This window comes from Argopecten irradians, chromosome 14, assembly GCF_041381155.1.
Source record: "Argopecten irradians isolate NY chromosome 14, Ai_NY, whole genome shotgun sequence".
In the NCBI taxonomy this organism is placed as follows: domain Eukaryota; kingdom Metazoa; phylum Mollusca; class Bivalvia; order Pectinida; family Pectinidae; genus Argopecten; species Argopecten irradians.
Window position 1 is genome coordinate 20,949,766 of NC_091147.1, and position 18,875 is coordinate 20,968,640.

The window sequence follows — 18,875 nt, forward strand, 5'->3', positions numbered from 1 at the left end:
CAAAACAATGTGGGTTACAGGTATAAATAATATTTATTGTTGATTAGTCACACCTTACGGAGATTGTGACGTCGCCTTTTGTGTTTTTAGTAATGTCATAATCACCAGAGGGCGAAACAAATCGACAGTCAATTGTACTTTACCCACGTCGCTTTGGGATCTCGAAACCTTTGTATTTATATCAATCAATCATGCTGACTAGGAAGGAATTTAAAATGTTGTCTGATTAGCTAGAACAAAATCATCCCAAGTTTATCCCCATACGAAGAAATTTATGCTTCCTGATTACCCTATACAATATCAATCCAACTCCCAACTCCATATATAAGAAAGTTAAATGCTTTGGAACCATTGACATAAAGTCATCATACAAATACAATGTATCCATTTCTAAATTGATCCATAATTTCAAACCCATAAGTTGTCTGAAGGAGTCCAGATTTATCTATCTGTATGCTATAACCATTACAGTTAAATTTTGTCTCTGGCAGATCAATAATACCAGAAGTTAATATACAATTACCCTATCTGAACTCCCTACTTTCTGGCTTGAAGCCATTGTAATAGATACAAAGCCAAAATCCATGGAATGCTTTACCTAGAAATGTCACACTTCATATAAATAAAAAGAAGATTTATCATTAAACAATGAATCCAAAGTAAACTAAAGAAAAAACACCTGCCTTAGTGTAAATAGCTCTAAGACGATCTGTATTGTATTATATAAATAAATATAATATAATTGTGATGGCAATATCTAAGAGCCATAACTCCATACTTGCCAACCCTCCCTATTTTGGAAGGAGACTCCCGATTTTGAACCCCCATTTTAGGCTATTTTAGAAAGTCTAAAGACACCATCCCAACCAGAAATATGAACCTGAAAACTGCTCAGGTAAGTCACCTTATAACACCTTATCCACTTAGCTTACAAGCAATTTAAAGATGATAACTTATACAATTAGAGTCCAGTTAATAAAATTTTCTCCCTTACCAAGCTTTTCCTATTTACAAAATATTTCTGGAACGATTTTTTCTTATCCTCGACAGAATGTATGACATGTGAAAATGAAAGAATGTCATTTGTAAATAATTATCCCATTCATCCTCAGAATGTGTGATATATATATGTAAAACAACATTAAGTTTGTTATGTAAATAATGTGGGTCACCAATCACAGAAAAGATGGGGCACACTTTCCTGGTAGTCATATTGCTAATGACTAGTCAGCTTGACAAAGGTTTTCAATTCAATTTTATATCCAAATCTGCAATTACTTGTCTGCCATGAAATATTCTTCACAATTGATGATAACATATAAGCTCAGATATGTATAAATGAATTCAAAGAGATAAATACATATATTCTGTCTTTGCATATTACAGAGTTAGCTCCCTTGCGGGTAGGTATCGATTGTTATGTCATTATTTTGTGAGCGTAATTCACGTCATTTTCTCCGAAAAGTATGATGTTACGCTCGAAAACACATGACATCACAATCAATACCTACCTGCAAGGGCAGATAACTCTGTAATGTGCAAATACGGAATATATCACACTGCTAAAATTAACAGATCATTTTCCTGTTGAATCATCTGATGACTTTTTTTTATAAAAAAAGTGTTCATCACAAAAAACCAATGTATAGAAGGATGTTGAATATAGATCAACTCATATTGCAAATGTCAACTGACCTGAATGATCTGAATAGAGGATGTAAACAATTCTTTTTTTTTTATAGCCTATGTTGGGGAGGGGAATCCTATACTACAGAAGGTGAATTGATAAAAGCAAATGCATGGAAGTATATGTGATGCACAATAGATGTGCAATTCAACAAATATTTGTAAAATTTAATTTGACCTTGTGCATTTTTAACCTTTTAATTTCATGCTTGCATTTCAATAAACTTTCTTAAATTTTTGTTAGTTGAACCTCATAACAAAATGGGGCATGCTAAAATGTTATCATTATTTTTATTCCCATCCAACATACAACAAATTCATTGAAAAAAGTCAGGGTAATAAATTGAGAAAAAGTCAGACAATGTAAATAATTTCAGGTAAAGAAATCTTTGTCACACCAGTGAAGGTAAAAGTTCTTTGCTGTGAGTTCAGTTGTTGTACAGTTGTTGTACAGGTGTTGATAATAGATGATATGGTTAGGACTTTATGATCCTGTGACAAGTTACAAGTTTGTCATCCCCAACCCAAACACTCTTGGAAGATAAATCACAATGTTACTCACAGTAAGAAATACCGGATTAAAAAGTTTTCCAATAAAATAATAATTGCCAAATGGTCAATTTAAAATGAATATCTTCAGAAAATATTCATTACTGTATATATAAGGACAAAGCATGGGTACCAAACGTGTCAAAAAGGAGCTATAGCAACTCATTTGCCCCTGAATTTTCATAATAGACTGGTCTTGTCTTTTATTTAGAAGAGCCTAAATGTGTCTTCAGGGGTGAATCATGAGTTAAGTGATCAAATATTACAGACATTTACTGTACTATAAATTTATGTTAACTTGTAAAGTGTGTAAGGGCAAGCGATGACACACAAGACAGAAAAGGTGTATCTCCTAATTAACAGGTAGTTTGTCGTCTAAGGCACTTAAGTCATTACACAGGTACGTCCAGGTGAGCTATTAAAGGTTTTTACCTGGCCTTCATAACATTCCACATTCTTCTGTGTGATAGGTACTGAAATAATTCACTTAGCGTAAATAATTACGACTCGAGACAAACTTTACCAAGCCACCATGATTTACAGAAATCCTCTATAGGAGTAGGTTATGTAGCTATGTGTCACCATTCTATCAAATCCTTTTGGTCCATGAAATATATTAAGATTAAATTTAGCACAAATTAACATTTCAAATTCTCATAATGTAGCAGTTAATTGAGGTCTCAATGTAACAAGTGAAAATATTTGACAGGTGGAAAAAAAATAATCTGATAATTTGTTTTGAATATGTCAGGGAAATTTGAGAAATTGTGTTTATTGACCAAACAAGAAAAAAGGTCATATAACTAATTGAAGAACTTTAAATTTTTTTAAATTCCCACAGACAGAATGTAAGAATTACAATTACTGGTCCCATAGGTATATATTACATGGTCATTTAAGAACAATTAAGATTCTTGAGAAAATTCCAAGAACTCTTTCATATATAATTGCCAGAACAGCAAGTTCTGTAACTTGCCAGGAACCTTCTTGTTCAAATGTGGGACTTTCTTAATTTACAACATTCTACAAACAATCTTAAACTTAAGGTGTAGAAAATTTACCTCTTCTTATAACTGAAAAGAACTATACGATTACTACTAATGACATTGACTAACAGTTAGATTAAAACATATGTGAAAGAAATTTGTTATATTTATGAATAAACTTAGCTTTCATACTCAAGTGTTATTTTCTTGTCACAAAATAACTTTTAAAGGGAGACAATTTGCAGCAAATAACTGAAATTTGTAATTATCTCCCCTTAACATTTTTAGAAAGCTCATTTCTGAAATAGAGAACCTATGTGGTCGTATTACTGTCTAGTAGAGACAGGGATTGCATGACCACTTTATGTAGGCCCCTAGCTGACAGAGTTATGGGAAATATTATTAATGAGGGTTGTGATATCTGACCCCTTGGGTGGGGCCAGCATACAACCTGGGTGTGTGTGTAAATATATATAGTCAATGTATCCTCTAGTGCATTAGAGGGGGCGGTGTGAACCCACAGTGAAAACATAAGGAGGTCCTGCAGTATACAGTTACATTGATGAGTGAGACCTAGGGAGGTCCTATACAATAATATCATCATCTACAGCATTAACATGTGGAACATGGCCAGTCAAGGCTCAACTTCTGGTAGCTAGTCAGCATCCAACTGTCATGTTTCACTCACCTCACTTTAATTTGACGTCATGTAAAAAATAATGTCTGGAAAATTCATCAATGATGATGTACACGATGAAACATAATGAACCATCACCTAGAAAAGGTCTTCACCGAGACAGTTAGGAAGATGATGGTTAAATATTTATGAAGATTTTCTTTGTTTTCTGGGCATGTACTTGAGAAATATTTAAAACTTTTTAAAGATGTTTTTCAAACCTTTTAGTTTATGGAACTACATGATCAGACTTTCTAATTGAATTTTTAATAATTTTCTATAGTGCTATTATAGTTTGAATATGGAGATTTGTTGTATCTCTGCCTGTCATTTATAAAGAATTTAATAAAAAAAAATCTTTCTGTATTGATTAGAGCTGATTTGGAAAGTTTCTATTACTTTCTGCATATCTATATAATAGTAGCTTATATTGGGATTTCAATTTGCTTAGATTGATCTGCTTAAGAATTTACAAAATTGGCTCAAAATACGGTTGGTTAAATTTCGATTTTTATAGATAAAGAATTTTTCAGTAGAACATAATACAGCAATGTGAGATTTGTAATATATACACAAAAGAGCTCTATATTGTACCTGTAAGCCTCATGTGGAATCATAAACATTTCAAGTATTTAGCCTGCAGGGAAAAAGATTGTAGCAGCGGTCATATCTGACAATGTTCTGTCTATTTAGATGTATATCTCCAACTCATCCACACACCCAGTTTTTATACAAACTAACGAGAATGTATAAAGTATATCACTGTCAAGGTCGGTGTAGTTTGAAAATACCTAAAGGTATCTAAATGCATATTTTCCCCAGAACTAACAGTAAAATACCATAGATACTGAATAGTATCAAGGTAGTTTCCATATTTGGTCGATTTTTTCACAAAAAAAAAAAATCATGTTGAAAAGACTTCAAAAGTAACTTAAATAGCAGTTTGGTACATTTTTCTATCAGAAAAAACTTTCCTTGATTAGACTGTGATGGCAAGTCTAGCTATAGCTTTCTCTTCCACGACACAGTTCACTCTTTTCTTTTGAAGTAGTTCCTTTCCATTTAGAACTTTTCATTCGCAGATCCCTTCTTCATGTTATAAACTTTGTTTATCAATTACCATCTATGTTGTTACTGAATCTTTACCGATACTAAACCTACCCAATTGAGTCCTATATTGGTCTATTACTGACCAACATTTACACCATCCCTACTCAATCAAAATATAACTGAGTTATCTCCTATACCCCTAAATACATTTCCTAACATAGCACTTCATAACTCCCCTGAACTCCCAAAATTGAACAAGAGTACATAAATAGGGTGTACAAAACACATCTTTACAATGAACTAGCAACATCTGATATTGACTACACAAAAGTGTCTCATTCACTACTGTGCAGGCTAATAGCCGAATAAAATGACCCGCTCAGTAATAAACCCCCTCCCCCCTCAGTAATAAGCCCAGTATCCCCAGTAACACGACCCGCTCAGTAATAAACCCCCCTCAGTAATAAACCCCCCTCAGTAATAAATCCCCCTCGGTAATAACCCCTCCCCCCTATGTAACAAAACCAGTATCCCCAGTAACATGACCTGCTCAGTAATAAACCCCCGCTCCCCCCCCCTCAGTAATAATAACCCCCCCCAACCTCAGTAATAAACCCCCCCCCCCCCCCTCCCTCAGTAATAACCCCCCTCAGTAATAATAACCCCACCCCCCAGTAATAAGCCCAGTATCCCCAGTAACATGACCTGCTCAGTAATAAACCCCCCTCAGTAATAAACTCCCCTCAGTAATAAGACCCCCTCAGTAATAACACACACCCCCAGTAATAAAACCACCACTACCCCCCACCCCCCCCCCCCCCACCACCCCTCCCCCCCATCCCCCACCCCTAATAAGCCCAGTATCCCCAGTAACACGACCCACTCAGTATTAACTAAGTCCCACTCTGTAATAAACCCAGTGTTAATTATGATCTGTAAGATATATGATATAATGTGTTAGTTGACAAGAGCATGATCACCTGTCTATCAAACTCTGTATATTCATCATGTCTGACCTAATTCTGGAATAAATACACTTCCCCATACTGTCTTATGTTAGAACTAAGTTAAATATTCCTATTTATCCAAAACCTACTTTATATTTAATATGAGGGAAATAATTAAAAAATGTGCCCAGACATTGGAGGATGTCTACCATGGGCTCTATAAACTACATATACATCAACACCAATACTCAAATCTGTACAAAGGTGTTGAAGAGTTTTAGATTTGAGGTAGGCAATGCTAAAAGGAAATGTCTCCCAAAATTTTGAAAAGCCTATAGATAGATCCTAAGAGTACAAACTTGGAAACTGACCGTATTTTATCAATATGTGTGATGTACTATTGTCATAATAACATGCACATGTTTCTTAATTAATAATTACCACATGCTTCTTAATTAGCATGCCAGCTCTGAATAATGATGTAGAGAATTCTATGATGACACTTCATGGCTCTGGTATAATTGTTACGATAATTTATCCCACTAAACATAACAATGACTCGGATTACTGGGTTACGATAAAGCTTGATTACTGGGTTAGGATAATACTGGGGTAACCTGACCTACTACACAGTAGTGGTGAAAGCCTTTACTACTGGGTAGTAAATCCCTATAGATTAACAGTATGATCTGTTTATTGTTGATGTTGATCTGAATTGTGTTGCATAAATTAATCTGCGATAAGGCACCGCTATAACTGTGCCAGGATTAATCTTAATATAATAGTGATTTTAAATCAATAATTAGAAATCAGACCAATAAGCTGAAACAGGGAATTTGCTTACTAATGAAAATTATAGACATGCAGTTATTTACTAGCCAATCACATGATGAATTGTTTGAGGTGTTTGTGATAAATTCATTTTAAATTATATAACTGCAGTTTACACCATAACATACACTTGATTCCGTAAATACCTTCTGACCTCCACTCTAAAAATAAGATGAACCTTACCCCATCAATATTATCTCCCTTGTCAGGTTCGACCTCTGTGACCCCTGATTGTTCAGCGGGCGGTTCAGCCTTAACAGGTCGAGTTGGAATAACTTTGGCCACAGGGATAGGACCAGGAGAAGAGGGAGAGATTGGGCTTTTCTTCCTGTAATTCTGAGGGAACGGATACGACACAGGTGTACACCGCCCGTAATGAACGGCCCCGCATGGCACACTAGCTCTCCCCCTCATCCCCGGAGAACTGCTATTAATCCCAGTAGCTCCATAGTCACAAGCGTCACAGTAGTGAACCGATCGCTTCCAGCGGAGTTCAATACGATTACTATGGTAAACATTCACCCGGGTGTAAACATATTGGGCTCCTGCCCACGTTTTCTGTATTGCCCCTGTTCCCTTATTATCCGTTCCTCTCGGAACTGCAGCGAGGGATCCATCTTTGACTGGCATAGAAGACACCAAGCCTGTTCCGATTTTAATGGATCCGGATCCCGCAGACACTTGGGCATGGCCTTTTCCTAACTTTATGGACACCGATGGATTTGGGCCTGAGACAATTTTTACGGATTCTGCCTGCCCAAGGCCGGTTCCGATTTTGAGTGATCCTGGCTGTACCACAAACATGTAAATTTTTTAGAATTCACACAAATTAAAAACAGATTTTATATTTTCTTTAAGCACATGAATAAAACTTGTAAATACATCCTTGAATTTTATGAAACTTTCCTGGACTTCCCTCCAAATATTAAATCACTCATTCTGAAAGATGAATTATCCTGGAAGTTAATTTTCATTCAGAAAATTATTTCTGCTGTACAGAAATATCTTTAGGAACCAAACTAAGGCCCATAACTCTTCATCACAAGGTCATTGGAAGTTTGGTTAGCCTGGTAATTCTAATGATGGTGGCATTATCCAATCGAAAATCCCATGTTCTTGTGTCACTGTAATTGGTGCATTAAACTTCAGTAGACAGTAGATAATGAGACATACTCATGTCTATGTAACACTTCATGTACCATAGCTTTAAGTGGTAGAAGTGGGGCCCTGTACAGTTCCCAGGCCTCAGTCATCCAAACTCCACTACAAGTTTAAGAGACAAAGATGTGATTTCTTTAAGGGAAAATGTAGTAAATCGTGTGCAGTATGCCTAAATTTTATTATAAAAGTCTTTCTGTCCAAATTTGAAGCTTTAATGTCGGTGATGTGATGAGTGTTCTCCGCTAAAAAACTTTTAAGTCATGACACATTGGGTGTTGAGACTTTTAAATCTCCAGACAGTTCAACAGAAACTGCTATAAGTGATTAGAATTGTACCCACACCCATCAAATCCAAATCTGATAACACATCCATGGATCCAAATCAGAGTACAAATACCATTAGGGGGAATTCAGCATAGGAGCTGGTATAGAACTCCACATTATCTTGTTAATTTTCCATGAGGGAAAACTCATAATTCCAATGATAAACACAGCTTCAGTGAATTACAAGCCCCGATGTTTTACAATCTGATCTGAAGGCTGTTCCTGCTGATAACGGTCACACCTGTGTAGGCTGGGATGTTCAAACATGTAACGTCTTCCCAAGAGATGGAAAGAGAAGTCCAAATGTCAAAACAGAAAAGTAATGTGGGTACTAGAATTTCCAGAAAATTTCTCACTATTATTGTCTGAAGAGTTTCAACTGACCACACACTATTCCTGTTTCATAGAGAAGGACTCCAAAGCTTGTGTATATATATCCAAAGATGTAAATATTCCGATATAAATAGTTATTAATTGTAAGCATCCCAGTTGTATAGCAACCACTGAAGTTTATATCCAGCACAAGTTTTGTGTATGATATGAGAGATCAAACCAAAGTTCTGGCATAGATAATAAACCTAAGGTACAGTAGATTAGTTGTGATTTCCCTGGGAGATGTAGAGCATCCCACCACTACCACCACCTTAGTACAGGAGATGATCAGTGATTTCCTGAGATGTAAGGCGAACAGTAGTAGGTAGAGTAGTTAACCTGAGAAGTTGTATCCTGGAGATGTACAGTACTTACTGGCCCATCACTCAGTGTGTATTACCTGGTCCTAGAACAGCTATCTAGTCCCCCCTGGGCAAGGCCATTTCTCCCCAGTTTTACTACTCTCTTCCACACTCAAATAGACTTATAATCCTCACCACAGAAACACCTTTCAAAACTTACTTAAATCCCTTTTTTCAGTAATTTCCACTTCAGATGATAAGCATGTCTATACATTTTTTTCTGAATACACAAAACAACTGCTAAGTTCCACAGGAGAATTGTTGTCTATACACTGTCAATCACACTGAAGTTTTATCAAACAAGAGTTTGAGGTTTTCAATATCCATATCATCATGTGTAGTTTATCCTCATCTACAACAAACTTTTAACACTTTTACAAGTTTTGTATCAAATGTTCAACATCCTGGAAACTTATCTTGGCTGATCTAACCTGTAAATGTAATAAATGCGTAGATATTCGTGCTGTAGATATTCCTGCCACACTTTCTTGTTTATTCTGGCCCACTGATCCTCCTACCACTGTTATGATGAAGTGAGACAGAGGGGGGTACACACGTGTGTACACACACACTCCTCACTACTGGGGCTGCAGCACATGTACACTGTAGCATCTCCCCCTCATCATCAGCTGTAGATACACTTTACTGCCAGACAGGAGTAAAACAACCTTCATTCTTGAAAACCTCCACACTGACTACTCATAGAGAGCTTTATAGTTCAGAAAAGTGTGTGGTGCAGGGAAAGGGGAGTTATCTTTCTGTTAGGGTTGACTTATAGTTGGGGTGAAATGTCTCAAGAGGTAGATGGTAGGTCAATAAATGTAAAAAGGTCATGTTTTTGAGGTGGATGATATTTGGTAGAGTTGAGGTCTATGCCTGAATATTGATGATAGGTCTTGGGTTAGGAGTGGGTTATATGTCTTAGACAGATATGTCTAATGATTAAGTGATATGTCTTAGCGCCTGGTTATATGTCTTATAAGTTGGATGATATGTATTATAAATGGGTGATGTACGTGTCTTATGGATGAAAGATATATCTTAGGGTTGGATTATATGTCTTAAAGGTGAATGATAGGTCTTAGGGTCGGATACAGTTATAATGGCTAAAGGTATGTGATAGATAATCAACTGATATTTCCATTTTTAATGAATTCAAGAAAAGAATGTTTTAATGCATATCATGCAATTTGGCAGAGTATGGTTACATTAGTAGAATTTGTCATTTGATAATATTTTCTTTAGGAAGAAAGATAATTTAGATTATTAATTAATGATTTGAACACGACAATAATAGCCAAGTAAGAAGGGTCACATATTTTATACTGTCCTACTTTTTTTCCAATTCTGTATCATATTATTTAAGAATTAACTATTTTGACCTTTGATATTGTTTAAGAATCTTATTTGATAGAAGTGAAATCTTCAGACTATCCCTATACTGTCACTCTGTATAGTTAGAACATGTCAGTCTCACCTTGACATTTGACCTTGACATTTGACCTGACATGACCTATATCCAATTGTCATCCGACAGTCAAGTTGTCATGTGACATGGATGTAACTGTCTGGTAAACTTAATACAAAGATACAAATGACCAAGGTTATGTGCAATCTAGGCGTAACGTTGTAATATAGAATTGTTGTATAGTACCTGACCAGAATCTTGGAGAGAAGGTAACACTGTGTAATGTTTTACAGTGGTGATCTAATGAAGTGTAATCCCTGTACTAGATCCACTAAGATCTGTGATACTCAACACAAGATCTGGTGATTCCATATATAAATCCTTACGGCACATTTTATAATCTTCCAGAGATCCAAGTAATATTTCACTGTTTCCATCTGTGTCGTTTAAGTCATTAAACATTATCTGTGGATGATAGTGACGCTCCATTCCATTGTTGAGTGTTGATTATTTTGAATATCTTCCGTCACAATCCGAAGGCTGTAAATTCATGTAGGGTAATGCTGATCAATATATAGCAATCCGCTTCTCAAAATGTCTGATAATTCCCATCTTAATCATAGCAAAACAAAACATTTCACAGTAAAGTCAAGTCTTAAAACTGTGTGTACTACCTCCTTTTAAACTGCTTAATCATTTCTGATCATATTCTCACAAGAGCATTGCATAATATTTCATATTCAAGACAAGCTTTTATCATATCAAGATTCCTCCTTGAAAACCAGTGCTTTTAAATCCTGCTGTATTAATGTCTATAAAAGTAGATAAATTCCAAAGAAATAAAATTTTGTCATGTAGTTTGAAGTTCTTTTTGTGAATGTTATCCACTTTGATCTGGTGACGAACTTTCACAATCAGAGGCTATTTAAACGTTAATGTTCAGAAAACTTGAATGAGTTATTTCTTACCATAAAGTTTTAATATCAAAACTCCTAGTTTATTCTTGTAATATCCATACATATTCCATCAGAAATGAATATTTGGATATGTAAAATATCAAATCTCTTTTTTAAATCTTGAGGTTTCAGTTGAAGATATGTCTCTGCACTGTAAGATATAGCTTTGTTTAATTTTGAACAAAGAATGTCAAATTCTTTGTGCCAATGATGTAAGCTATTCAGTCCATTGTCTGAGACAAAAGAATGTTTGCAAATTTAGAAACGTCCACTCCATATAATTCATATACACACATGTACAGGGTGTAAGATTTATAACAGAAGTCTTCACAAATGTATTTCTCTGGTGAAAAGGTGAAAATCCAGGTGTACAAAAAATCTCATTTAAAGAGATAAAGTTCCAGTATGTCATCCAGGTGAGAAAAATAGGTTAACGAGATTGATGAACATACCACGCACCTGGTTTAGCCATGTGGGACAGCATAGTTGTATCGCGGTGAGGACCGTGTAAACCACTACAATACGTACAGGTAAATACCGAACACAATCACTGAGGCGTGTAAGAAATATACACCAGGTAGATTGGTATAACGGTACACAGGTAAACAACAGGTAAATCCAGAGTTATTTATAACATGATAATGTAATAATACCGCCCCACTGATCTCATTATAGCCAAACCTCCAAATTAATGGTGGTACTAATTGAATTTTTTTCTTCGTTTAATTCTGTTTACGGAGAAATCTGTCACCCTGAAGTAGATTTTAATCCGTGTGAATGATATATCGTATATCTGAAGCCCGAGGATGTGGTCACACAATACTATTTGTTACAAACTCTCACACTATATGGAAAAGTTCTATAACCAATTATCTTCTACATACAAACAAGACTTGGTCATCTTTCATGGCAGTGTTGTGCGGCCATCTAATTATATTGGCTCACGTACACATTTCTAGCTAGCGTGGACAATTTAGCTTAGTTCAGCATTATTAAAACCGAGACGTCTTGCTTCAGGGCAGCCTTAACTTAGTTGAAATGAACTTAATGATAGACTTTGTAGGATATTGACACCCTGTTAGAGGTCGGATAGCTGTGAACTTTGAAGTTTAAGTGTTAAAAGCGGTATAATTATGTGCCACTCACTATAATTTACTCTACATCTAAACAACTTTTAGCACTGGAGGTAAAGATAATTTGCATAATATAGTCGTTCACAAAAAAAATTCCCAGAGACAAAAATTTGATTCAAGTTTTTCTTCATATGGCATGTCTAATAGCACAAAATCAGCAGCCTTTCATATTCTGTTTTATGACTTCATCACCAATCAAATCAAAAGGAATAAAGAAAAGCAATGATGCTCATGCATGAACAAGAAAAAAATGGGAAATTGCTGCATCCCGACTTATTTCTATTGATACTCTGATGTAATATGTAAATTAATATTTTCATTATTTAGCAACAGATTCTGGACAATAGGTGCATTTGACATGATAATAAGAAAGGCATAAATAAATAGGACATACACAGGGAAAACATTTTATATGTCTTCTGCAACCACAAGGTAGAGCTAATTTTGCTGAAAGAATTGAAGACAAGTATTGCTAACACTATTTGTCTAAACAACAATTAACCTGTATCATTTATCATCAAATTCTCCTAAAGTTTCATCTTAGAAAGAATGACATATGGCCATTGATTTGACCATCGGTACATGTTAACCTGTCGAGAAGGTCTGATAAATATACTCAGGTGTAAATTATAGGTGTGTCGTACCTGTAATTTGTTACATATGTATCCCAAGGCACAGACAACCCCTAATCCATCATGCATCCACTCTTACTGACCTCACACCAGGAATCGTGAAGTATGTGCCACAGGCACTACAAGGAACTCTGTTACATGAACTAATTAGGACAGTAACTTTTAAGTTAATCTTATTTAATCTCACAAAATATTGTTATTGATTCCAATTTATTTTTTTTCTTCTTCCTCAACAACTTATTTGGACAGTTGAAGTATTAAAGAAAACTGGTCACCAGCAGCACCAAGACCATATAATGGCATGATTGCAAGACAATAAAGTTTATCAATTTCAAATAAACAACATAATTTTTCTTATATCTAAAAGAAAAGTTATATGCAGTACAAGCTAGGATATGGTATTTAGATTTTCTTCCAATAACACATACACATCTTTAATTTATAATTACTTGATGTTTTTATGTTCAACTTTTCTTTGTAAAATAAGATTCTAAATATTATTTTGGAATACATAAACAAACAAAGATCGCTACTAACAATCACCATGTAATATGATTTTACCTGGAAGTTGAAATCCAGAATATATCTGAAAGTGTGAAAAAACTTGAAAGAAAAAGTTGTTACTATACATACTTCTTACTATAAATACCAGAAATGTCCAAACCTGTGACCTTGATCCGACCTTCTAAGAACATATAGAATATGTCAATTACAATTACGTAATAACATGGGTTGCTATGACCTGGCACCACACACTGATTGTAATTGGAGCGATTCCCCCTATTACAGTGGCATACCTGTGATTAGGAGGGTCAACATTCCAGGCATTCTTGTGATAACTTAACCCCTTACTACTAACAGACACCAAACCATGGTATCCTTCCCTCTAATTAATGTTATAAGACACCAATGTGATACAATACAGGTACCTCTTCGAGGGATAGTTACCTGTTACTACATGTATATGTCAGCCCAGTTTTGTTCTGAAAATCCCTGATGATTGATTCCAATGTTAGGATGTGAAAAACCTTTCTTTGAGCTATTGCCATGCATATATCTAAAGCTTAGACCTATGAAATCTATGTGAATGGGGTAATTGCATGTTTTTTGGAGACTACACATGCAATCAATTTTGTTTGTCCTATATTGTCATAACATACATATAGATAAGATATATATGATGTGGTTTGCAAAATCACAAGGTTTTTTGTGGTCTACTCCTCCCCTTACATTAATCAAATATTTTTACTGTAACAATCTTGTGACATACTTTTCTGAAGAACTATCAAATTTAGAGAGATCATTGATAATTCACCCATTGGTACTGAAATACCTCAACAGCCATTCAGGTATCAGGTTGGCCCTTTATAGTTGCCCAAGGGGACAATTTCTTCCCTAAAAATTATTATTAATCTGTATAGCACTAAAATCATTCACCTCTAAAGACACATTTAGACTCTTCTACTTCAAAACCTGGAATATCCCATTTTGGAATTTCAGGGTTGAAAGAGTTAACAAATTCCAGTATTGGTTACAAATGACAAATGTTCTCATGCAGGGGTATTTATGTGTCAAAATTCTCAGTGAAAAGGTGTCAATCCAAATTCATAGTGCTGACGATGGTATCCAGATATGTAGTAAGTTGATCAGGAAGCCATTCACTTTGTAAAGACATACTCGACAGATCATCAATGATAACTCTGGCCTTGGAGACAAATGTTTTAAAAACGTATAGTCTGTGATCAAATCACACTTGACAAATATTTTTATTTACGTAGAACTGTTGAATGATAGCAGATTATAGCAGATATAATAGAACTGTTGAATGATAGCCGAGTAGAATAGTAATGCTCTGGTGCTTTGTTGTCCACAACAAACAAATGCTAATGAATTTTCACAACATATTTCATTTCACTTGGATAACTCACAAAAAGTATAGCCCAAGGTTTGTTTGAAATAACATCTCCTAATTCAGACAAGAATTAAATATTTAATGGACTTCTGCACTAGATAAGTTATCTATCAAACCAAACAAACAGACAGACTCCAAGAGCCCATAATCTTTTGTGAACATTTCGTTGTGAATTGTCTCCCTTTCATTTGAATAGTTCATAAAAATTTTCAGATTTATTGTGATATTACATAAGATAAGATGATGTTATTTGCATTTTTTTATTAGTATTAGTAAAATAGTTTATAATAATTTCTCCAAAGAAAAATAGGTGTCTCAAGTACAGATATTCAAATGTAATTGTATCATGAGATGTTTTTATTGGGTATGAATCTATAATCACTTGATGCACATGCTGATATGATATGTTTTTAGCCTGAATATTACATTTTTGGGACCGCATTGGCTGAGTGGTTAAGATATTACCAGAAGCCCTCCACCTATGGGTTTACGTTGCGAATTTGAATCCCAAGTGGGGCAGTTGCAAGATACTGACTGCAGGTCAGTGGTTTTTCTCCAGGGACTCCAGCTTTCCTCCACCAGCAAACCTGCCATATGTCCTTTAATGACCCTGGCTGTTAATTGGACGATAAACTAATAAAACCCAAAACCCTTATTACATTGTGAGTGCACTCTATCTCAAGAAAGGCTCATAGATTTAAGTCATAAAAAGTCTTCTCTTTAATTTCTAACTAGTCATCATCACATATTTCAATTTGAATATTCCTTTATATATAAAATAACTAACCTTTGATGAACCGTTTACTCGGCTATGGTTGTTCTTGTTTGACAGAGGTCGTCGTGGACTCCGGGGACTAGGAAGACCCAAGGTCGGAGAGGTAGGTCGTAGACGTGGTGACTGCGGCTTCCCACTTCCTCGAGGTGAAGAACTCGGAACATGGGTGACCGACTGTTTGAAGGCTTCCCCATGGACAAGGAGCCGTAAATTCTCTTTCAGGCTCTGCTGTGTGTCTGTCTCACTGAGCCAATGGAGGAAAAGTTCATCTACCTTTTTCTTTAATACTGGTTTTAATGTCATCTTGGTGTAGTTTTCTCAAAATCTTCCTCTAAAATGACATCTCAATTCTAAACCTTCAATCTAACCTGAAATGTATGAAATGGAAAAAGATTTTAAGTAACAATTGTTTCATAATGTCCATTTTCTTCAGTAATCACCTCTGAATTCTGAATTTATCAAATACATGTAGTTGGACGATAATGAATGATGCACACAGTGATATGCTTAGTTATACAAATTCAACTTTGAATATCACTGTTTTCCTTTCCTAAGAATGTGTCAGCAACATAAAATGAATAAGAATAAAGAATTTATATAACTTATCATGAAATTTATATTAAATAAGCATATCAGGAATCAGAACAAGGAACACAACATAGTTTTCATATAAATATACTACAGTATAACACAATTATATGAAAATATTCATGGTTATAACATTAATATAATAATTTGTATTTACCGAATTGTCATGGTTCATATAAGATGTTTGTAATATATATATATATGTAATGAACGTCTACATATGTATGTTTATAATAAAGTGATATCATTGTATACATCAAGCATTATACATTTCTTTACATACAAGACATGTTGGATTCAGGTCTAAGACAAATGGAGTTGTGCCCCTTGCCATCGTTGAATATGATCCAAATTCTTTACAATCATGATTGCCAAGTCTTTTTTTTTTAATTAAAAACACAACCTACATAATATATATCCTATTTAAACAAAGAAAAAGAAAAGGACCCCATTTCCTTTTACATACAGACCCCATTTTCTGGATCATCCAGTGCAAAGTCATGTTATACAAGTTGTTTAAGAAATATAATAATATATATATATTTGCCCTCAATATTTCTTCTCTGTAAACATATTATGATCTTTAATTGTGTTAGGCATGCAGCATATAAAGAAATTAATTTACTATTACCCCGTACTTACTTGTAGTCTGAGAATTAACAAATTGAAATGTTTGCAGAAAATGAAAATTCAAATGAGAGAACCGATCACTATTCACCATGCAAGAATATGATGAAATTAAACATTTTTCAACATTGAAATATTTACTAGAATGCAAATAACAGTTTTGCAAGTTAATACTCACCAAAACCAACATTGTTGGATCAGAAACATGTACTAAGCCTCAGCAGAGTGTAGTACTAGAGACCTCAATACACGTTTTCTTCATTACTTATTCATGATCATCAATAATTGAACAAGATGTATAGATGTAAGAGGGTTCTCGTGATCATTAACTACATTTCCACCTGATTAATCAGATGATGTCAGAACAGATCTATAGTGTTTCTTACCATATTTGACCACATAAACACCCATCAGCTGCATGAAAGTTCATACACAACACATTACTTGATATCCCACTCATTATATATTATAACTGCATTGTTTATTAACTACATCCCTATTAATAACCTAGGATATATACAATTTAAGGATGTGACAAGGATACATACAATTTAAGGATGTGACAGCTGGTTTGGAATATAGAGAAAACTTTTCAAAAGCCAGTGGATCTAAAGTAAACCCACCAACCAACATTAGAACTGTACAATTACCCCACATTAGGAATTGACATTATCTTCTTTTTAAACAATTTGTAAAAATTCCCAGAAGAAAAACATTTGTCTGGGTGGAAGCAAAGTTTCCAAATATCTGACCATTGGCTTACTAAATCATGTTGTAATATCTTACAATCCTCTTCATTTTTTATTGATCTAAAAATTAAAGCTTTCGTATCATCTGCATACAGATATAGGTGTCTGTCCCGGTACTTGTTACATCGGGCATATCATTTATATAGAGAACAAAGAAAAGTGGTCCAAACATAGATCCTTGTGGTATCCTGCTTAAAACTGGATTCCCCTCCGACATTTTGCCATTCAATACAACTCTTTGTTTTCTTCCAAACAGAAAGGCTTGGTTCCAGGTGGAAAACTGACCACCGATGCCATATTTTGCAAGTTTATGTACTAGTCGGCCATGAGGTTCTTTATTGAAAGCCTTCATAAAGTCACAGTATATAATATCCACGCATGCTCCTTTATCCAAAATATCTGTCCATCTATCCATGACATTGATAAGTTGAAGAACCGTGGATCTACTGTCTATAAAACCAAACTGTCGAGTGTTACTAAATAGCTTATTTATTTTCATGTGACTCATTATTTTATCCCTTATTATTGATTCTGATATTTTACAAATAACACTGGTCAGGCTTACTGGTCTGTAGTTTGAAGCCTCCTTCCGATCTCCTTTCTTAAATATTGCCGTTATATTAGCACATTTCAAGTCCACAGGTCATTTCCCAGTGTTGATTGATGTTTGAAATATCAATGATAGAGGATGGCATATAATATCGCATGTCTCTTTAAGAACTCTAGGATGGATCATATCCGGTCCAGGTGATTTTGAAATTTTCAACTTCATTAGCTTCTTCTGCATGACTTCTGGTGAAATATTTAATTAAGTGACCGGCTCCACATTAATCTTTTCAATATCAGGTATTGATTTATCATTATCTTGGGTAAACACTGCCTGGAAAAAATTAGCTAGTACAATTGCTTTTTCACCAGCTGTTAAAGTGATATCCTCTTTGTTATTATTTTTGTATATATTTGAAATATAGGATTTAGTTGTTGTCTTAGATTTCGCGTATCTCCAGAACGTTTTAGGATTGTCCTTTACTTGTTGTGCTATTTGTTTCTCACGTAATTTTACCGCCTTCCTTGTGAGTGACTTTACTTGATTCCTTACTTTACAATATTCTGCGTAGACTTCTTGATCCTGAGTGGACATATATCTGTTC

At 34.8% G+C, this 18,875-nt stretch overlaps 1 protein-coding gene across 4 annotated transcripts in view; it reads right to left on the reverse strand.

Moving 5' to 3' along the window:
- LOC138308270 (serine/threonine-protein phosphatase 2A regulatory subunit B'' subunit beta-like) overlaps window positions 1-18,875 on the reverse strand; it is a 46,299-nt gene that overhangs the window by 25,556 nt on the left and 1,868 nt on the right. The window contains exon 1 of one of the 4 annotated variants that reach the window (XM_069249266.1): window positions 6,909-10,201. In XM_069249266.1, coding sequence (XP_069105367.1) covers window positions 6,909-7,529 — 621 coding nt within the window. In that variant the 5' untranslated portion in view covers window positions 7,530-10,201. Of the gene's footprint in view, window positions 1-6,908; window positions 10,205-15,772; window positions 16,129-18,875 lie in introns of those variants that run through there. The other 3 variants (XM_069249267.1, XM_069249265.1, XM_069249268.1) reach the window with 3 other exon arrangements.